Here is a 23,286-nt window from a genome sequence, read left to right on the forward strand (position 1 = left end):
TGAAAGAAAATCAGGAAAACAATGCTTGAAGAAAATAAGAATATCAGCAAAAAGAGAGAAATTACAAAAAGGAACCAAACAAATTCTGAAGATGAAAAGAACAATAAGTAAAATGAAAAATTCAGTAGAGGTCCAACAGCAGATTTGAGCAGGCAAAAACAGAAGCAACAATCTTGAAGACAGGACAATTGAAATTTTTCAGCCTGAGGAGCAGGAGAAAAAAAAAGAATGAAGAAAAGTGAAGAGAGCTTATAGGACCAAGGGGATGTCTTCAAAAGAAACAATAAACGCATTAAGGGAATACCAGAAGGAGAAAAGAGAAAGGAGAAGAAAGAACATATGAAGAAATAATGGCTGAAAACTTCCCAAATTTGATGAAAGATAAGAATCTACATGAACATCAAGTAAGTTAAACTCGAAAAAACCCACATCAAGACACATTATAATCAAACTCGAAGCCAACAACAGAGAGAAAATATTCAAAGCAGCAAGAGTGATGCAACTCATCATGTACCAGGGATCCTAAATCAGATTAACAGCCAATTTTGCATCAGAACCGTGAAGTCCAGAAGGAAGTGGGATGACATATTTAAATGCCAACAGAAAAAACTGTCAACTTAGATTTCTATATCCAACAAAACGCTCCTTCAAAAATAAGGGAGAAATTGAAACATTCTCAGTCAAACAAAAGATGAGGGAGTCCATTACCACTACTTCTGCCCTAAAAGATGTCCTTCAGGTTGAAATGAAAAGACACAAAACAGAAACTTGAAGACATATGAAGATATAAAGATCTCCATTAAAGGTAACTACATGGGCAAACATAAAAGCCAGTATCATTGTATTTGTAGTTTGTAACTCCACTTTTTATTTCCCATATGATTTAAAAGACAAATGCATAAAAAATAATTATAAATCTGTCATTGGGCACACAATGTATGAAGATGTAATTTGTGACAACAACACAAGGGGCTGGGACAGTTTTTGTATGCCATTGAACATGGTACCAATTCAAACCAGACTGCTATAAATTTAGGATGTTACATGTAATCCCCACAGCAAGCATAAAGAAAATATCTAAAAAGCACACACGAAATGAGAGGGGATCAAAATGGTTCACCACACACAAAAAAATCAACTAAACACAAAAGATGGCAGTAACAGAGGAAATGAGAGACAAAAAGGGTATAAAACATACATGGTAAAAATATGTCAATGAAAAGACAGACATGCTTGAATCAAATGAAAAAGTTTTCTCAGGAAATATTTCTCAGCAAAGAAACAGAAGATATAAACAAGAACCAAATGGAAATTTTAGAACTGAAAAATATAATAACCAAAATGAAAAACTGAGTGAATGAGCTGAATAGGAGAATGGAGAGGATAAAGTAAAGAAACAGTGAACGGGAAGACAGAGGAACAGAAGTTACCCAATGCAAACAACAGAGAGAAAACAGAGTGAAAACAAACAGAGACTCAGAGACGTATGGGATGATACCTAAAGATCTAATGTCTGGGGCCAGCCCTGTGGCTCAGTGGTTAAGTTTGCGTGCTATGCTTCGGCAGCTTGGGTTTCGCTGGTTCAGATCCCAGGCACGGACATGGCACCGCTCATCAGGCCATGCTGAGGTGGCATCCCACACAGCACAACCAGAAGGGCCTGCAACTAGAATATACAACTATGTACTGGGGGGGCGTTGGGGAAGAGGAAGAAGAAAAAAAAAAAATACATTAGCAACAGATGTTAGCTCAGGTGCCAATCTTTAAAAACAAAAAAGATCTAATGTCTGTGTCATCCGAGTCCAAAGGGAAAGGACAAAGAAAGCAAGGAAGGCTGAAAAAGTGCTAGAACAAATGATGGTTGAAAACTTCCCAAATGTTTCAGGAAGACATAAACCTACAGATTCAAGAAGCTGAGTGAACCCCAAACAGAATAACCCCAAAGAAACACCATAATTAAAATTCTGAAAAATTACAAACAAAAGAAAATCATGGAAGCAGCCAGAGAAAAATGACACTTTACCTATAGAAAGAAAAAGAAAAAGAAATTTTTTTGAATGACAGCAGATTTCTCATCAGAAACCATGGAGTCCAGAATAAAGTGGCATAGTATTTTTCAAGTGTTGAAAGAAATGAACCATCAACTCAGAAACAATACCCAGTGAAAACAACCTTCAGGAAGGATAACTAAGAGAATTCATTGGCAGCAGACCTAACCTAAAAGAATGGCTAAAGGAAGTTCTCTAAACAGAAAGGAAATGACAAAAGAAGAAAGTTTAGGAAATCAGGAAGGGAGAAATAACATAGAAAACCAAACTGCAGGTAAATACATTAGGCTTTCCTTCTGTAACATATATTTTAAAATTCACTAAAGATGGGGCCGGCCCCATGGCCAAGCGCTTACGTTCTCACAGTCTACTTAGGCGGCCCAGGGTTTTGCCAGTTCGAATCCTGGGTGCAGATATGGCACCACTCATCAGGCCATGCTGTGGCAGCATCCCATATGCCATAACTGGAAGGACCCACAGCTAAAAATACACAACCATGTACCAGGGGGTTTTGGAGAGAAAAAGGAAAAATAAAATCTTTAAAAAAAATTCACTAAAGACATTTATGCTACAAAACATGAATCAGAATTAGAAAAATTTACTAATGAGGTGAGAGAGCTCAAGAAAAATTAGAGATAGAAGATCAGTTAAGAAATGAAGACTAAACTTGAAGGAACACAAGAGAGAATAAACATAACAGATGATGCCTTAAGAGAGATGGAAAATGGAATGGGTTGTTTTTTTAATGAAGAAAGAAAAAGAAATATTTGAGAGAAAACGATATGTTGAAGAGAGGCAAAGAAGATCCAACATACAGCTAATAGAAGTCCCTGCAGAAGAAAATCACAGCAAGGCAACAGAATGAATACTAAAAATATAATTCAATAACTTTTCTGAAATTAAAAAAATACGTATGAAATTAAAGAAAACTACATACTAAAACAGCACACCATGCACACGCTATAAATTCAAAATGACCAACACCAAGATATATCTTAGTAAAATTATTGGACTCTTAACAAAAAAAAAAATGCTTTCAGCATTAAGGAAAAAGAGCACATGATCTTTAAGAAAAACTTAGATCATCATCAGACTTTGACACCAATTCTTTAAGCCAGATGGAAAACAGGGTTACATATATAAGATACTCAAGGAAAGACAATATAAGCCAAGGATTTTCTATCCAGGAAAAATAACCTTCAAGGTAAAGGGCATAGGCAAACTGTTATCAATATAAAACAACTCAGGGACTATTGTTCCAACAGGCCCTTCCTAAGGAATCTACTAGAGAGAAAGATTCAGACAATCAAAATAACCAGAGATATCAACATGGTTCTTAGCATTAAATATATAGTCATTTGTAGAATTATGACTCAACGTACATTAAAGGGAAGAGAGTAAAATGGAGGGGGGAAGGTGGAGATAGTATACACACAAAAAAAAATTTTAACAGTTTTCATTAATCATTATTGGTGGTAGTATATTAGTATTGCCACTAGAGACACTTATATATTTAACATATGATCAAGCAAAAGAATAATTCCTGGATATTCTAATTCTATTATCCTGAGTCTTTGGGAACGTGATTCTTGGTATGGAAGAAAGGAGATACTGATGTAATATATGGCAAATTAAGTAAAGAAGGAAAAAACAAAACAAAAACCTCTGTAGTCCTTTGTAAATATCACTGTTAACTGACAAGGTAGTTTTATTATATATATTTCTTAACTCTATTCACTGAAAAGTCATAGAAACAATGACCAATCTCACAGCACTGAGTATCCTTAGGATCTAGATTGCAATTGCTCTGAAACACCATTTCCCATTAAAAGAAACCTGGAGTTCTTGAAGAAACAGCTAATTCCAGGTGTAAGGCGGAAAATGAGCCTGGAACAGTTTGACATAGGAAACAGCAAAAATATTATTAAAACTATTAGGATCGGGTCAAAAAGATTAAGTAACCAACTTGAAGAGACTCTTCCTAGATGACAAGAGGACAATTTGAGCTTCAGTTAGTACAAGAAAACACATCAAATATGGGTTGAAATCCATCAAATACGTTTAAATGCATGACTCACACTGATCATAAAAAATAATTAACTGGTCACCTTCTGAAGATGATAGGGAACCAATTCATTATTTTTAAAACTAGGTAAATAAAAGGAAAGAATCAGGCCTTTCTTACATAAACTATACCACTGGGAACCAAATGCTTCCCCAAATAAATGAGGGGAAGCATCTCTTTAAAAAGCTACTCTACCGGCTGGCCCAGCGGCATAGCGGTTAAGTTCCAGCACTCCACTTAGGCAGCTGGGAGTTCACAGGTTCGTATCTCAGGCACAGACCTAGCGCTGCTCACCAAGCCACGCTGTGGCGGCATCCCACACAAAGTAGAGGAAGACTGACACAGATGTTAGCTCAGCAACAATCTTCCTCACAAAAAACAAAAAGCTACTCTAGCTAATAAATAAAAACAAAATGATAGAACTATGTCACCATTTTGCAACTCCTAATTAGTGAATCTCGGCACTGAGCATCAAAAACTGCTAAATTTCAAACAGCACAAAGCAGACATTATGTACCTCCTGTTGAGATACCACTCATAATCTTGCTGAACCTGAGGCTGATTAAGCCTCTGTATCCAGCTGTAACATGCAGGAAATACAAATGACACAGAAACATTTTGAAATGCATCAAAAGTATGCAACCTAGACTGTGGGAAACCCTACAGGTGAAATGCCCCAGGGTTTTTCAACACATAAATTTTAAGGAAAAAGGAAGAGATGGAAGGAAAATCTATAGATTAAAAGAGACTTAAACATTATCTAGTTTTTAAAAATGGGAAAGACTAAATTGTGATGTCTTAGATGCAAACTTAGAAAGAAATGCAATGAAATTATTACTTTTTGAGTCAGGATAGTGATTATTTTTGGAAGGAGGGATAAGCTATGTTCAGAATGGGGCACAAGAGAGGAGTTTCTAGAATGGCTGGCAAATTCTTCTTCTTGACCTGGGTGATGGTCATAAGGGTGTTCATCTCATAATAATTCATTAAGCTATACATTTGTTTTGAGTGCTTTTCTTGTACTCATTATATTTTACAACAAAAAGGTTAAAAAGAAAAAAAGGAAAGAAAAGGGAGAAGAAAAATTCCAAATGAGCTGCTACAAAAGTAAGAGAATATGCTGTTACTCTTAAAGTTATAGCAGTAACAATGAACAAGCACAACAAAAAAACATAGAAACAAACATTTAGTGAAATCCAATACAAACCAGGCATTTAAAATCTTGATTTAACCATAAAAACGACACTGGAAAATATTTCTAATTCAAACTACTGAGCTACTGACAGAATTCAAGCCTAGTCCAAAGTATGCTTTTTCTCCATATTACATTTAAACAACAATCAATAAGAAAAAAAGAAACAGTCTACAAGAAAAACAAGAAAACACATGAATAAGGAAGTTGCAGGAGACAAAAAATTCAAATACATGAAAAGATTCTCAACTTGACCAGTAATCAGGGAAACGTATTTAAAACACTGAGATGCCATCTAAATCTAGCAAATTAACAGAAAGTAATAACCCAATAACACCAAGGGTTGGCAAGGCAACAGGGAAACATCACCGGTCAAAGTACAAATTGGTACAATCACTGTAGAAAGCAATCTGGCAATAAAATCCAGCAAGAGAAACTCTTGCACATGTGTACAAGAAGATAAGTCGAAGGATATTTACTGCAGCACTGTAAAATGGAAATAACCTAAGGGTCCATTATAAGAATGGATAAACTGTTGTTTATTCAAAGGAATGCTACATAGCAGTTAAAAATTAATGAAATTGATCTAAATGTATTAACACAGATCAAGGCTGGCAAACTTCAGCTGGCAGGCCAAATCCTACCCATCACATGTTTATGTCCAACCAGGAAGCTAAAAATAGTATTGACATTTGTAAATTGTTGGAAAACAAATCAAAAGAACAATAGTTTGTGAAATATTATTCTCAAAATTACATGAAATTCCAATGTCAATGTCTATATGTAAAGCTTTATTGCAAGATAGCCAAGTTCATTGGTTTACATGTTGTCTCACAGATGCTATCATGCTACAACAGCAGAAGTGAGTAGTTGTGAAAGAGTATGACAAAGCCTAAAATATTTATTATCTGGCCATTTACAAAGAAAAAGTTTGCTGATCCATGACATATATAATTCTCAAAAACAGTGTTGAGTGAAAAAAAGGTAGAGTAAAAGGACACATACAGTAATACTTAATTTGTATAAAATCTAAAAACAAATACTGCTACATCTTGCAGATGGATAAATATCTTTAGTAACGGATTTTTTTCCCCACTAATGAAACATTTTAATACACACCATCGTCAGGACAGTGGTTTCTTCCTAGAGTACAGTGGGGAGGGAAGGGATGCTAACAGTACCTGTAACATTTTACTTCTTTAAAAAACAAATCTAAAGCAATACGTAAACATCTGTTAAATTTAGGTAGTGAGTACACAGGTGTCTAATGTATTTTCTTGTAAATTTGTAATGTTTCATAATTAAACACTTTTTCAAAACATCAAGTGAGAATTAAAATTGCAAGAAATGATTATCAAGTCAGAATTCAGTTTTTTCATTGTGGCAACAGAAATGCTATAGACATATAAGACTTATAGATCAAATAGACATATAAACATACAAGATCAAATACTTTTTTCAAGGTACTCAAAGGCTTCATTTAAAAAATACACCACCAAGGGGCCAGCCCAGTGGCACAGCGGTTAAGTGCATACGTTCTGCTTCGGCTGCCCGGGGTTCGCCGGTTTGGATCCTGGATGCGGACATGGCACCACTTGGCATGCCATGCTGTGGTAGGCGTCCCACATATAAAGTAGAGGAAGATGGGCATGGATGTTAGCTCAGGGCCAGCCTTCCTCAGCAAAAAGATGAGGATTGGCAGCAGTTAGCTCAGAGCTAATCTTCCTCAAAGAAAAAAAGACAAGAAGCACAACACGGAGAAAGGGATAGAAAGGAGAGTTAGCTTTACTGTGTAAGAGAAAATTTAGCAGAGAAAACTAAGGCAGAGATTTTGCACAAAATCATAAAGCCAATGAAAGTACAGAAATATAAATCAAATCTTAATTCCAAGTCCATAAATCACAGATTAACTCTAAAATAATGTTAGTTAAAATGAAAGTAACTTCAGCTTTTTAAGAGCATAGCCTCTAGAGTCAAGGCTCTGGGACTTGCAGGACCTTGAGTAAGTTATTTAACCTCTCTGTACCTCAACTTCCTCATCTGTAAAATGGAGATAATACTATCTACCTTATAGGGTTGATATGAGAATTAAAGTGTTTAGCACACTACCTGCCACAAAGTAAGACTTCAATAATTGTTACCTATTAATTATCCTTTTGGCGGAACTTTGAGCTTGAATTTCACCCAAGTAATTTCCTCTTGAACTGAAGAGCAGTAATAACAAAGACTCTGCTTCATTTTAACAGAAATCTGAATATCTACTATGTTCCAGAAAGTATGTTAAGGATATAAACTTAAGCAAAATAAGACTCCTACACTTATTTCTTTTTTTTTACTCTATTTTCCCTAAAGCAGTGGTTCTCAGAGTGTGGTTTCCAGACCAGCAGCATCAGCTTCATGATCACATGGAAACTTGTTAGAAATGTAAATTCTCAGGCCCATCCCAGACCTACGGAATCTTGTGATTCTAGGTGTTGGGCCCAGCCATCCTTGTTTTAACAAGCCCACAAGATAACTCCATTAGCCCTGAAGACTGAGACTAACTGGCCTGAAGAAGTTCACACTCATCCTCCAAGAGGAGTGATTCTCTGATTGAGTCAGGTTCAGCTGACTGCGCCACAGTTTCAGGAGTTAAAAATCAAAACACAGCTATAACAACTGGATATCCATCGACATGTAAAAGAAAGAAATTAAGGGCCAGTCCAATGGCACAGTGGTTAAGTTCATGCGCTCCACTTTGGCGGCCCAGGGTTCACCAGTTTGGATCCTGGGCACAAACCTACAGACCACTTATCAAGTCATGCTGAGGTGGCATCCCACATCCCACATAGAAGAACTAGAAGGACCTACAATGTGGATGTACAACTATGTACTGATGCACTGGGGAGAAAAAAAAAAGAGGAAGATTGGCAACAGACGTTAGCTCAGGGCCAATCTTCCTCGTCAAAAAAAAAGAAAGAGGGGCTGGCCCCGTGGCCGAGTGGTTAAGTTCGCACGCTCCACTGCAGGCGGCCCAGTGTTTCATTGGTTTGAATCCTGGGCGCGGACATGGCACTGCTCATCAAACCATGCTGAGGCAGCGTCCCACATGCCACAACTAGAAGGACCCACAACGAAGAATATACAACTATGTCCTGGGGGGCTTTGGGGAGAAAAAGGAAAAAAATAAAAAATCTTTAAAAGAAAAAAAAACAAAGAAAGAAAGAAGTTAGACCTTCACTTCATACCATTTACAAATATTAGCTCAAAATGAATCAAACACCTAAATATAAGAACTAAACCATGAAACTCTCAGAAGAAAACACAAGGGTAAATCTTCATGACCTTGGATTTGGCAATGGTTTCTTAGATATGACACCAAAAACCTAAGCAACAAAAGAAAAAAACAGATACATTGCACTTCATCAAAATTAAAAACGTTTGTGCATCAAAGGGCACTAGCAAGAAAGTGAATGACTATTCACTAAATGGAAGAAAATAATTGCAAAGCATACATCTGGTAAGAGTCTGATATCCAGAATAAACATAGAACTCTTATAACTCAATAACAAATAGCCCAGTTGAAAAATGGGCAATGGATCTGAACAGACAATTCTATGAAGAAGATATACAAATGGTCAGCAAGCACACAAAAAGATGCTCAACATCATTAGCCTATAGGGAACTGTAAATTAAAAGCACTATGAGACATTTACACCCACTAGGATGACTATAATTTTTTAAAGGGAAAATAACAGGTGTTAGCAAGGTCGTGGAGAAACTGGAACCCTTGACAGTGCTGGCAGGAATGTTAAAATGGTACAGCCACTGCAGAAAACAGTTTGGCAGTTTCTCAAAAAGTTAAACAGAATTACCATATGATCTAGTAATTCCATTGCTGTATATCTAACCAAAACATTGAAATGAAAAACAGGCTCTCAAACAAAAACTTGTACATGAATGTTCATAGCAGCACTATTACAATCGTTAAAAGTTACAACCAACCCAAATGCCCATCAACTGATGACTGGATAAACAAAATGTAGTAGATTCATATAGTGGAATATTAGCCATAAAAAGGAATGAAGTACTGATATATACTACACTGTGGATGAATCTCAAAAACATTATGCTAAGTGAAAGAAGCCAGACACAAAAGGCCACATATTGCATGATTCCATTTGTATGAAATGTCCAGAGTCCATAGAGACAGAAAACAGATGAGCAGTTGCCAGGGATTGGGGGAAGGAAGAAATGGGGAATGACTATTTAATGGCTATGAGATTTCCTTCTGGAGTGACAAAAATATTCCGGAACTAGATAGTGGTGATGGTTGTACAATATTTCAATGCATTAAATGTCACCAATTGTAAATTTTATGTTGCGTATTTTACCATAATTTAAAAAGTCAAAGCACATGTGGAGGTGGGCTCTCTAGGGCAACACCTCCTCCTAGGGGCCTATTAAAGTGAGACAAGCTGAGACCCAGTCACCTTTCTCTCTGGCTTCTCTTTGGCTTCTTTCTGGCTCTTTTCCTCTTCCACATGGCTGGGCTGACAAAGTGAGAAAAGCCTGAGGACAGTTCTCACTAGCCACCAAGACCTGAACTAGTGTGGAGGGTGCCAGAAACTAGCTCTGCCACAACAAAGGAAAACAAGCTTTTCCAGATCTCCTAGCTGTTCTTGGCTAAAGGCCTTTACTTGTCTTTAAAATGGTTATTACCCCAAACTGTGTGGGCCTACAGGGAATGAAAGGAGACTATGGTTCTATGCTGTCTGTAGGCGAAATAAGAGGATATCTGCCTAATTTTGGCTGAGGACTACATTGGGGTTTGAGGGCTGGGGCAGGGACTAGCTAGATGTTCGCAGAACCTTCCTCCTGGGCATCATGTAAATGACATTTCCCAGCCCTCTAGCAGTTAGGCATGGCCCTGTGACGGAGTTCTGGCAATAGAAAATGGGTGGAAGTGATTAAGCCTGGCCTATCAAAGCCTCCTACAAGATCCCCCACTTGCCTCGGGTGACCTCAGAGACAGGTGTAGAAAATGGTAAGGCCTTCATTAGCCTGAGTTCTTTCGAATGTATCTGCTACAGCAACTAGTGCAGTTTAGCACAGAAGACCACCAGCATGAGAGGTAGTTACAAAATGTCCTTTTCTCTTTCTGGTCAAAGGCAGGACTCAGATATCCCCAAGTCACCTGAACAAAATCATCTTATATTAACCCTTTGAAATAACCTACGAACTTTTTAAAAATTATTACCAACTATTTCTAAACTCTGCTTTTTAAAACATTCCTGAAGGCCTCAAATAGTCAGGAAAATCAGAAGGCGTGAGAATACTACATTACCTCTGTTTTGCTGAAATACAGGCAGAGAAACTATGTGGCTTGTTAATTTTCCACAAATTAAGGGTTAAAGGATTTGTGCATCTGCTACTCAGGTTCACCCTTAGGAAGTATTGTGGCGTTAAAGCTGGTGCAACTAAAATGATATTGTAAAATTTAAAAATGTGGTTCCCTTGGCCTGAATTTGTTGTTAATTACGTTCTAAACCCTAGGGAGACTATTCTATCTTCTAAGCCAGTTACTTAATAAAGAAATCCATCGAGCTTCCCCAAAGGGAAAAATGCAGAAACTAAAGCCTCCTTTTCAAGTTGAACAAAGTAAGGGAACAGTTCAATAACACCAACAAACCAAAGGTCAAGACATATCTTTTTCTATTACATTTCTTTCTAAAACCAGATGAGAACACTAAAAAATATGAACTCTATATTCACACATTCTGTGCACGTACCTTGAAAATATAAAAATAATTAACCTTTATTGAATGCTTCTTGGTATCAGGCTTTGTAATAACTGTTTTATGCGGATTAATTCATTAAATCCTCACAATAATCCTATGAAATAGCTAATAATATTATTACAATTATATACATGGAATAATTAAGGCTTAGAGATCCTAAATAACTTGCCTCAGGTCACAGAGTTGGAACTTGAAGTCAGAGAATGTGACTCTTAATCACTATATATTCACTCAGGAAGTATTTATTAAGTATCTTCTATATACAATTCTAGAAGCTGGAGATATAACAGCGAGAAAAAAAAACCCAAATTCCCGCCCTCGTGAACCATATATTATAATATGGAAGAAGGACAATAAACAGCAAATATGCGACAGTAACAGGTGAATAAAGGATTTGAATTTAAAAAAAGAGAAAGGGATGACAAAGAGTGTTACTTTCAAAAGGCTGGCCAACGAAGGCCTCTGTGAGGAGGTGATATCTGAACAGAGACCTGAATGAAATGAGTAAGCCAGACACATAGATGTATCTGGAAAAAGAACACCTCAAGTCGAGAAAACTACCAACTGTAGAAGTCCTTAAATAGTTTTTAAATGTCCTCAGGCAGGACATGCTTCACATATTCAGAGACCACCAAGGCAGCCAGTTGACTAGAGCTCAGTGAACAGGAGGAAGAGTAGAAGGAAATGAAGTTAGAGAAGGCCAAGAGGCAGATCAAGTAGAATCTTATGGAATAAAACAAGCACTTTGGATTTTTAACTAAACTGTGATGGAAAGCCACTGTAGGGTTTTGAGGGGCAGCGTGACAAAGTCTGACTTAAGCTTTTACAGAATGATATTGATCTTGCCATGTGCAAAATACCACGGGGGGAGAGAACAGTAGGACAGAATCAGGAAGACCAGTTAGGAGATTCTGACAATGATCCAGATGAAAGATGAGAGAGGCTGAAATTAGTGTAGTGATGAAGCTAACAGGGAAAAGTCTCATGCAATTTGAATGTAGCACCAACAAGGCCTGATGGGATGAATGTGGAATACGAGGTTAAGAAAAGAACCAAAGAAAACTCTCAAGTTTTGGTCTGAGTAAATGAGTGAATGACAGTGCCATTTACTGACATGAGAAAGACTGGGGAAGAAGCAGACTGGGAAGTGAAAATCAAGAGTCTGGTGTTGGACACATTTAGTTTGAGAGGTCTATTAGCTATCCAAATGGAAATGTTACGTAGACATCTGAAAAGAGGAGTCTAGAGCTCAGAAGAAATGTCCACAACTAAAGAAAGAAATGTGGGAATCATCAGCATACAGATGGAATGTAAAACAATACAATCCGATGAGATCACGTCAGGAGGGAGACAGACTATACAAGCAGTTTAAAGACTGAACCCTCTGAAGCACCAGTGAGAAAGGAAGAAAATCAATAGAACATGGTCCCAGAAGCCAAAGGATGGAATGATCACGTCAAATGCAACAGGTCAAGTGAGATGAAGACTGTGAACTGGCCACTGGATTTAGCCAATGATGACCTTAACAGAAGGGTTTCCGCGGAATGAGATACAGACATAACCCTGACTGGAGTGGGTTCAAAAAGGAATGAAGGGAGAGGAAACGAAAGTGGAAGATACAGACAACTCTTTCAAGTAGTTTTATAAAGAGGAGCATTGTCTTGCTCACAGACAATTATTTCTTATCACCTGCTCTTTTGCCTGAATTACTCTAAGAGCCTCCTAACTGGTCTCTTGGCTTCCACATACCCATTCAGTCAGTTCTCAATAAAGCAGCCAAAGATCAGATTAAAATGAATGTTAGATCATGTGATTCCTCTGCTCAGAACTCTCCAGTGGCTTCCCATCCCATTCAACTTAAAGCCAGTAAAAGCCGATATCCATACAACTGCCTACAGGGCCCTTCACAATGTGAAACTTCACAAACCAGCCCTCCTCTCCCCACCTTTCCCCTCTGAGCTCACTGACTACTCTTCTCCTTCCTTACTCCCCTCCAGCCACACTGACCTCCTTGCTATTCCTCAAACACAAATTTCAAAGGTGGAGGTAGCCCAGGGCACTTCCTATGCCCTCCACCAAGTACACTCTTCCCCCAGATAATCTAAATGCCTCTTTCTCTTACATCCTTCTGGTCTTTACTCATTTATCCCATTCCAAAGAGATGCCTTTCCTGGCAATGCTATTTAAAACCATAATCCCCCAATACGTTATATCCCCCTTCCCTGCTTTATTTTTGTCACAGTATTTATCATGATATAACATACTACATATTTTACATATTTATCTTATCTGATTCCCTATACTAGAACAGAAACTTCAAGAAAGCAGAGTTTGCTGTTTCCCTTCTCACTGCTGTAATCCCAACAGTACTCAAAAAAAACTTGTTGAATCAAAGAATGAATGAGGGAAAGTATAGGGTTAATGAAGTGTTTTTAAGAGGGAAAATACAGTATGTTTGTATGTTGATGAGAATCACCAACGGAAAAGAAAAACTAATGGTTCAGGAGTATGAAGGAATTGCAAGAATAGAACTCAATTAGATGTAGGGGTAGACCTTAATAGGTGTAAGATTATCCATAGCAATGAGAGAGGCCAAAAAATATGGGTACAAATACAGGTAGGTGGGTGATTTGTATTGGGAGTTTGTGGAAGTTTTCTTCTGATTATCTCTTTCCCTCAGTGAAATGGGAAGCAAGGACGTCAACTGAGAGTAAAGAGGACAAAGAGAGTGTTGGAAGTCTGAGGAGAGAGAAAGATTAAACTATCACTTAAGAGTGAATGGACTAGAGAAATGTTATAGGATTGCCTGTCAGTGCAGACAGACTCCTTGAGGTTCATGATCACAAATTTAGATGTCGGCACGGTTGTGTTTTTCTCCAGCCACATTCAGCTGTTTAGATACAGGTGCAGAATAGACAGAGAGTTGGTTTAATCATGGCTGGAGTTTTGTCACGTAGGTATGAGAGAAGGGAAAAGAGGCAAGGGAACTGAACGTACATGCACAAGAATGATTATAATAGCCCATGAAATGTTAAGTTGGATAAGGAGGGAAGCAGAGGCATGAGGTGACTGACAACAAAAAGATAGTAAAAAAAAAAAAAAAAAAATCAGTGAACCAGAAGTTCCAAAGAGTTTGAACAATTTTGGAAAGGAAATTCTAAAAGGAATGCAAACTAGAGAAATAGAAGATGATGTGAAGGTCAGAGCGTGGCAAGTTCAAAACTGAGATTGTAGAAGTGAACAATTATCAGTAAAGATAAAACATACCCAATGAACATAGGCTGATGTCAATTTTTCCCACCAATTATTTACTGTCATCCACTGTATGCACAGCTGTAGTACAGAGAAGAGGAAAGAGTCTTTGGGAATTAACAATGAGGTACAGTGCCCAAACAAAAAGGTGGTCGACCACGTCTCACTAACAATGCATTTTGTGTAAGCCCTTACTCCTAATAACGTTAAACCTCTGTTCTTCCTTGAGGACTTTTTCCTCTTTGCCCAGGACTAGCCCTTGATCCAACAACCCCAGTTTTCAAACCCCTTTGGAAGCCCTACTATGTATATTAATGATGAAAAACAATCAACACCTACTGAAGGAAAGTAATAATTGCCAAGGTACCATAGGGATTTCACTGAGTACAAAGCTAGGTAGTAAATTTAGCAGAGAACCATACAGCAATCAATGAAGCAATGAAGCAATCAGCAATGAGGAAGACATAGTGACTGCCATACTTGGCTGCCTCTGATGGTCCTGGTCATTGGTCACCATGAATAACTGGGGTGAAAAAAGCTTTTAGGTTGATCTTTAGGCTAAGAGGTATCCAGTAGAACAAAGATGGAAAAACTCTGTAAGCAGATGTGTCCTACCCTCATCAGGGAACACTGTCAGACCTGCTTCAACCACCCCAGGCTCTCTGGTCCCAGTACCTTTGATGCATTCAAATCTTCCAAAGCTAACAGGTTTCAGGAGCTGGCCCTTACCCTCTATCACTTCTGGATAAGAGGGGAGGGAGGGCTAATAAACTTTCTGTATTGAAAACTCAGAACAACTCTCAAATGCTCATGTTTCAATCCTACATTCTACACTCCACACAGTTACCAGAGTAATCCAGCTAAAAAACAAGTAGGACCATCCTGCTCCCCTACTTATTACCCTTTTACATGTACTAAAGACCTTCTACAATCCAGGCTCCTTTAGTCTCTTAACTCACTATCTATGCCTTCAACCTCAAGCTCCAACAATACCAGACTGACTATCGTTCCCTACACACAGTTATGCAGCTTCCCCTCTATGCACTTTCTACCCCTTGCTTTTGCCAATGTACTAACATTAGAGTGCAGAGGAAAGAGAAGGTGCTGATTTCCAGGAAAATAATTTTGAAAATTCCTTAACAGTGCTGAGGGAATTCTAGGAACTAAAACTGAACTCCATCTTCCTCCATCCTCAAAAACGTCTCATTTCTAGGCCAGCCCCATGCCTACTGGTTAAGTCCAGCACACTCTGCTTTGGCAGCCTGGATTCAGTTCTTGGGTGCAGACCTACACCACTCATTAGCAGCCATGCTATGGCAGCGACCCACATACAAAATAGAGGAAGACTGGCACAGGTGTTAGCTCAGGGCAAATCTTCTTCAAGCAAAAAGAAGAAGATTGGTAACAGACATTAGCTGAGGACAAATCTTCCTCAGCCAAAAAAAAAAGTCTCATTTCCTTTACTTGTCTATCATACTTCTATTATTACTCAAATCACCCATATCCAAAATATTTTAATCATTTTCTATTCATTCATTCAATAATTATTTAGCACCTACTGTGAGCAAAGCCCTTGACTTTGCATTATGGTACATGAAATGATGATATACTTCCTACCATCAATAATTTACAACTTAAAAGCAGAAATGAAATAATACAAAATGAATACAGAAGGGCAGAAGTACTAAAACACTGATTCATTCATTCATTCATTCAGTAAATATTTATTCAGAAACTACTGTATAGAAATGGATCAATGTGTTATAGAAACAAAATAAGATAATAATTAATATTTATTAGGCACCTATCTAATATGTGCTTTCTAATCATTATTTCATTTAATCTTACAGAACCCAAGCTTTCACTTCTTGGGTTTCCTGTGCATTTCAGGAGATTCACAGATTTACTGAAGCCCATCAAAGATCCTCCAAGGATCCCACATGGAAAAACTTCAAACAGTTTCTGTGACAGGAGTTAGGCCTGGAAGCTTGAGAAGAATTTTAACAGGCAGAGGCAGAGAAGATCTTTTCAGATGAATGATTAATTAAAATAAGTATATGAAAGTGCCTAGCAATAAACAAATATTTACTGAATGCCCATTATATACTAGTTAAAACACTAAAAGCTGGGGATGCATTGATGAATAAAACAACCTCTGAGGAGTTTTTCCTCTGATGAGAGACTGAGAACCAACTAGGATATTTGTTGAGCAAGTATCTGTTTCAAGTACCAGCATATATCTACATTTCCAATAAATATTCGGACTAACAACTACGTTTCAAATACCATACTAGGCCCTAGGTATACAAGAGTAAATGAAACAGTCTGGGCCTCAAAGAACTTACTAATGAGAAAGAGAAGACAACAATGGATGCTACTATGGAGACAAAGCCAAGTCTTGGGGACCTAGAAAAGGGGCATCTAACTCTGTTTCTAACAAAAACTGTTAAGTATCAAGTAGACCTTGAATGCCAAGGTCCTCAGACTTAAGTCTATGGGTAATAAGAAGCTAATGAGGTTTCTGAAGATAAAGAAATGAAATGATCATTTAATAAATATTTATCTATCACTGGAACTCAAGTAGGCAATGAGTTCTAATCTTTTTTTTAATAGAATACAGAATAAATTAGAGGCTAAAAGACTAAAAAGCATAATAAATGAAGCTAAGGTATGGCAACAACCAAGACAAAAGTTTATAAATGCTGAATTAAGATGACGACGATGACAATAAAGATTTGAAAGACATCATGAAGGTAGAATCAGCAGAACCTGGATAAGGGGGTCAAGGGAGAAAGAGAATTCAAAGACCACGGATACAATTTCAAGTGTGATGACAAGAAAAAGGAAAGACACAAGGAGAAGCACATTTCAAAGGAGAAATAATAGATTCTATTTTAATGATACAGTAAGTCACTGACCTTCTAGAGATTCAAGTCCTGCATCCTGTTCAGAACTTATTCCTAAATACCAGCACAGTATAAAGTATACCAAGCATGACTCCACATCATGAGAAACGGAGAACAAAGTCATTTGTGAGAGGTGGATGCTTGTTGATCAACTAGGTTCTTACTCCCTGAATGAATGGAGTCCATCCAGCCTCAACACACACAACTCAAATTTTTATCTTTTCAAAATCAAATAATTTCAAGTTATGGATTTTCAAGGACATTATCAAATTATAAAGTCACAAACGTTAAGATCCCAAATGCTGAGTCTATGGTGGAAACGTTAAGCACAGAAATGGAAATGTAGAGCTTGGGGGTCAGCCCCATGGCCAACTGGTTAAGTTCTCGCACTCCGCTTCGGCGGCCCAGGGTTTCACTGGTTCGGATCCTGAGCACAAACACGGCACCGCTAGTCAGGCCATGCTGAGGTGGCATCCCACATAGTACAACCAGAAAGACCTACAACTAGAACATACAACTATGTACTGTGGGGCTTTGGGGAGAAGAAGAGAAAAAAGAAGACCAGCAACAGATGTTAGCTCAGGTGCCAATCTCTAAAAAAAAAAGGAAATGTAGAGCTAAGGAAAGAGGTCAGGCCTAGACACTCAGATCACTCTACAAGGAGGTTATGTGACACAACACCATGAATAAAAGAGGACTACAGTCCCTTGTCCCACATCCTGAGCACCTGGCATGAATAGGGTAAGCCTGTTAAAAAACAAAGTACAATTAAGGAAAGAACTAAGGACAGAAGACATATCCTCAAGGAACAGTTAGGGGACAGGCAGAGAAAAGAGAAAAAAGACACACAAGCAGCAGTCAGAGAAACAGAAGTGGAATAGTCATTATGACAAAAGAGAAGAAAAGAAAATGTCAAGAAGGAACACATGGTCAACAATGCAAATAGTTCACAGGGGTCAAGGGGATGAGGACTAGGGGAAAACTGTCAGATTTAGTCACTTACAGGTCCCTGAGACTGCCACATATCTCCCTGTGTAATTCTTTCACAATGAAAACTTTTCACAAGTAGCCATGCACTGCTTTTTAATTTAAAATGGAAGAAGTTTTAGTATCCATGTGGTACACTCACACAATAGAAAACTACACAGCAATGAAAAAGAACAAACTATCTCTACAAGCAATAATATAGATGAATCTCACAGACATGACTTGAATGAAAGAATCTAGTCACAAGAGTATAAACTGTGAGATTCCATTTATACGAAGTTCAAGAAGAGGCAAAACCAATCCATGGTGATAGAGGTTGGGAGAGTGGTTACCTTCAGAGGAGGGTAATAACCAGGAGAAAGCACAAAGGAGCATTCCAGGGTACTGGAAACGTTCTACATCTTGAACTGAGTAGTGGTCACATTCTGTAAAATTTCCTGAGCTGAATGAACGAACCTTTGATTTGTGCACTGTATGTAAGTCACACCTCAATTAAAAGTAAATACGGGGCAGGCCCCATGGCTGAGTGGTTAACTTCACACACTCCACTTCAGTGGCCCAGGGTTTCACTGGTTCCAATCCTGGGCACAGACATGGCAGTGCTCATCAAGCCATGCTGAGGCAGCATCCCATATAGCACAACTAGAAGGACCTGCAACTAGAATACACAACTATGTACTGGGTGGCTTTGGGGAGAACAAAAAAAAGATTGGCAACAGATGTTAGCTCAGGTGCCAATCTTTGAAAAAAGAAGTAGGGGCCAGCGCCGTGGCCGAGTGGTTAAGTTCACGCACTCTGCTTCAGTGACCCACAGTTTCACCAGTTCGGATCCTGGGCACGGACATGGCACCACTTGTCAAGCCATGCTGAGGTGGCATCCCACGTGCCACAACTAGGACCCACCCACAACTAAAAAAAATATATACAACTATGTACGGGGGGGGGGTGCTTTGGGGAGAAAAAAGGAAAAATAAAATCTTTAAAAAAAAAAGTAAATAAACAAACATACAAAGTTATTGGTGACCTTGAAGACATCAGTTTTGGGAGAGTTTAAGTGGAGAAGCCAAACCGTAATATGAGGAATGTATACAAGGTGAGGAAGTGGAGACAGTGAATACAAACTCATTTTTCAAGGTTGCTGGTGAAGCAAAGAGGAGACAACAAAGTAGCTTAGGTGGGTTACACAACTCAGAAAAATTGTGTTTTGTTTTAATTGAGGTATATGACAAAGAGAAAATAATATATATAACAAGGGCCTACACCAGACAAGAGGGCATGTAGGGGAGAGAGGACATAAATAGAGGAATTAGCCTCGGAGAAGAGAATGAAGACTTCTTTCTCTGAGACTGAAGCAAAGGATGAGTGAACACAGAAATTCTGACCTAAAGAGGGGAAAATCAAATAACCTTGAAGACTTTAACGAAGCACGGAATAAGGTCAATTGGACCAGATAAATTGAGTCAGGAAAGGATCTAGGCATTAAGTACATTTTAAAAGTTTCAAATAGGTACTGCAGAGAATATATAAGACAAGGATGAGGGAGGAAATTACAGCACGAGGACAATACTCAGTGGCCTAAAAGCAAGGGCAGAGATAGCCAATTATGGAGTCTGTAGCACTGGGTGGAGAAGAAAAGACGAAAGAACAAAGGGGAAAAACATCCAAGTGGTAGTATGTGCATCACTGAAACTATATAATAAAGAAGGATGTCTAAGAAAATACTTATTTAAGTGATGGGAAAGAGGTAGGAGACCTAATAGAAAGCTTGAAAGATTCAAAGATGAAGTCACTAGGGTGTCAAGTAGAGCTGTGCAAAAGGAAAGCTGTCACTAGAGTTCATTACCTACAGAACATTTTTCTGCAAATCTCACAAGATCAAGGACCACATATTCTCCTTTCACTAAACTTCCTACAGCTACTAGTGGCAACTTCTCCTCCCTGATAAAACTGACCTCTACCCTCTACTTGTAAATACACCTGAACTTGATTAATAAACTATATAAACACATCCTGTCCATTCAGAAACTCCATGAATATTTTTACACTGCTTTCTGTGTTTTCCCATCAAGGTGTTTTCAGTGGTAAACTCCTAGAAGGCAGAGCCTGTATATAGGAATTCTGTTCACAGTACTAGACTTGGGATGGCACACATGCAGATGTTTTAAAAAGTGCTTTAACATGAAACAGATCGTTACTGAGGAGAACCTTAACAATGATTCTGAACACACTCCTACAAGACTATAATGATGGCCAAATCAGAGAATGCTTAGGAATGACATCCGTTTTTATAACTATCAAGACAACCTCTAAAAAGTAGGGTAAGATTTACTATATCATACTGACTTTCCCTACCTTACACTATTTACCCCTTTGGATAACTCACTACCTCTTTAGTAACCCTATTCTTTGCAGTTCATTTACTCCCAGCCTACATTCCAGTGGCCCTTCTTCCCATCCAGAACCGCTGACTACAATCGCCCACAGGACCATTTTTTCATCCCTCTGCTCCCCTATTGCCCATTCAACTCCAGGACATTACTTCCATTTCTCCACCCCCCATTTTTCTGCCTCTCTAGACCTCCCATTCCTCCTGCCGAACTACTCAGTCCCCACCCCTCCAACGCCCAAGCCTAAGTCTTCCCGCCTGAGATCCCCCGCCCCCATCGCTCCCATTCAGGCTCCCCCCCGCCCCATCCATTCCCTCCCGGACCCCCGCCCGCCATACCTGCTCTTTGACCTCGGGCCCCGCGGGCCCGGTCCGCTCCTCCAGTCGCTGCCTCCCGGGCGGCGCTCGCCGGCGCGGGGGTAGAGGCTGAGGCTGAGGCTGGGGCTGGGGCTGGGGCAGCTCCGCCGCCCGGTGAGTCCCATCCTCCCGGCGGGGGGCCGGCGGCGGCGGCTGCGGGCGGTCGCGGCCGCGGCTCCGCTTCATATCTGCGGCTGGGCTCCACGGGCGTCAGCGCCGCCACCGTCCCGGCCCCGCACCGCCCCGGGCCGCAGCGCTGCCGCACCAACCACCGCCCGCGGCCACCATGCCCGGGCGGGCGCCCGAAGCCACCGACCCCAGCCCGCAGCTCCTCCGCGCTTTCTGGGGCCTCAAGAGCCGGGGCCTCCTCGGCGCTCCTCACGGAGGCGGCAGCAACATCGCCGCCGCCCCGTCTTCTCCCACCCGGCACACGCTCGGCTGGCCACCCACCGCCGCCGCCGGCTCTACCGCCAGCAGCCCGCCAGCCTCTGGCCCGGCCCCGCCCCTCCTCTTCCCTCGCGCGCGCGCACCGGGAGCCCGCCGCCTCCGGCCGCGCGCGGCCTCCCGCGCACGCGCCAGCGAACGGTCGCGAGAGACCCGCCCTTGGCCCCGCCGCGCGGTGGGGAGAGCGGAAGGGGGAGGGGCTTCCGATGAGCCGGCTGCGGCTGCGGACGCTCATTGATTCTTTCATTCATCCATTCATGAAATTGTGTGCGGGCCAAGCTAAATGCTGGGGATCCAAAAATGCGTTAGAACTGAGCAGTGTCCTCAATGTCCTAGAGGGAGAGGGACGAGGAGCAGGAAGGAGACAAAATATACAACTGATGAATAGAACACTAATGCGTGCCTTTTTATTGAGCACCTGCCAGCCGTCACCTTCACATCACACTATGGAGGTAGGTCTGTTCGTTCTCATATTACAGATAAGAAGACAGAGGTGAAGTGACGCACTAGGTCACTCAGTAAATCAGTGACCAAACTAGACAGGACTCTGGCTTTTCTGTCCCTTTCCACTGTTTCCTGCTGCTTCCAGAAAGCAAGACAGAGCGTGGAGAGTGCTGTAAAAGAGGAGGAAGTGATGGATTCCTTCTAAGGGGAAAGGAAGGACAAAAAGGCTTCCAGAATCATCCCCATGATTCCCCACTGACAATGAAGTCATATTATAGCCCAGTCCAGCCTGGCCACAGCCAGTCGAGCTGTGGCCTGGGCGGCCCAGCCTGCCACTTCCAGTGACTCATCTGCTCAGCCACGTGGCTGTAGCTTAACCCTGTCTGGCCTCCTCCTTCTGGCTTCAGCTGGTCTGCCACAATGTTGCATTTTTCCTCATTGATTTGACCAGAGTTCTTTCCCAGAAGCCTTTCCTAAGGGTTCACCCATTTTCCTGTGCCTCGTCCCTGAAACTTTTCTGAGAAATAATAATAGCTAATATTATAGAATGCCTACTGGATACCAGACACTGTGCATTCAATTCCCACATACACAAACAGGAGGTAAGTTGTATTATTTCCATTTTACAGTTGAAGAAACTGAGTCTCAAGCTACATAACATGCTCAATATGACACAGCCAGTAAGTGCAGAGCCAAGAGGTCTGTCACCAAGGTGTGTCAGATACCACAGCTTACACACACAACCAATGTACTCTGCAGCCTGTCACCACCCGTCTGCTTCTGTTTTCCCTGGTTCAGTTCCTCACCACCATCCATCCAGTTGCCTCAACCAGAAACCTGGAAGTCGTCCTAGCCTCCTTCCTTCCCATCCTGCCCCCGTATCCGATTAACGAACAAGTCCTGTTGCTTCTGTAACCTTGCTGTCTCTAATCTGTCTCCTCTTTCCATCCCACTGGCACCACTTCAGCTCCAGTCTTATCTTCTCTCACCTACTTGACTGGGAAAACTTTCTGACTAGTTCACCTACATCCAGTCCCTTTCTCTTCAAACCTATCCTCCAAAAGGTCTTTACAAGAATCTTCATATATGTTACTCCCTTGTTTAAAACAGTTAAATGAATTTCCACAACCTTCAAGATAAAGTCTAAACTTACTATGGTTGGTAAGCCATCCAAAATCTGGTCTCTGCCTACCTCACCTTCTCCTGTTAATCCCTGCTGTACCAACTATTTATAGTTATACCAGCTGTTTGTAGTTCCAGGCATGTACAAGGTTTGTCGCATTCTTGGTTACAAACAACAGAAACAAACTCTGACCATCCTGAGCCTAAGGGGGAATTTATTGGAAGGCTATGAAGAGGAGCTTACAGAACTGAACAGAGATTGGAGGAACAAGCTTATGAAACTGGCAGGAAACATAGAGCCTC

The 23,286-nt window shown here is 40.2% G+C and overlaps 1 protein-coding gene and 1 long non-coding RNA gene across 5 annotated transcripts in view; one reads left to right on the forward strand and one right to left on the reverse strand.

Annotated features, from left to right (window-relative positions):
- Positions 1–21,495, reverse strand: part of MAST2 (microtubule associated serine/threonine kinase 2) — a 210,942-nt gene extending 189,447 nt beyond the window's left edge. For 3 of the 4 annotated variants that reach the window (XM_023630719.2, XM_023630711.2, XM_023630701.2), the window contains exon 1: positions 20,956–21,308. In XM_023630719.2, the coding sequence (XP_023486487.1) occupies positions 20,956–21,159 (204 nt within the window). In that variant the 5' untranslated portion in view covers positions 21,160–21,308. Of the gene's footprint in view, positions 1–20,955 lie in introns of all 4 variants that reach the window. The other variant, XM_023630698.2, reaches the window with a different exon arrangement.
- LOC138923154 (uncharacterized) lies at positions 596–18,742 on the forward strand. The gene is made up of 2 exons (XR_011436368.1): positions 596–805; positions 16,188–18,742. It is a non-coding gene; the product is annotated as an uncharacterized lncRNA (long non-coding RNA).
- Positions 21,496–23,286: the final 1,791 nt, after the last annotated feature.

The sequence above is a fragment of the Equus caballus genome, chromosome 2, assembly GCF_041296265.1.
Source record: "Equus caballus isolate H_3958 breed thoroughbred chromosome 2, TB-T2T, whole genome shotgun sequence".
NCBI classification, from domain to species: Eukaryota; Metazoa; Chordata; class Mammalia; order Perissodactyla; family Equidae; genus Equus; species Equus caballus.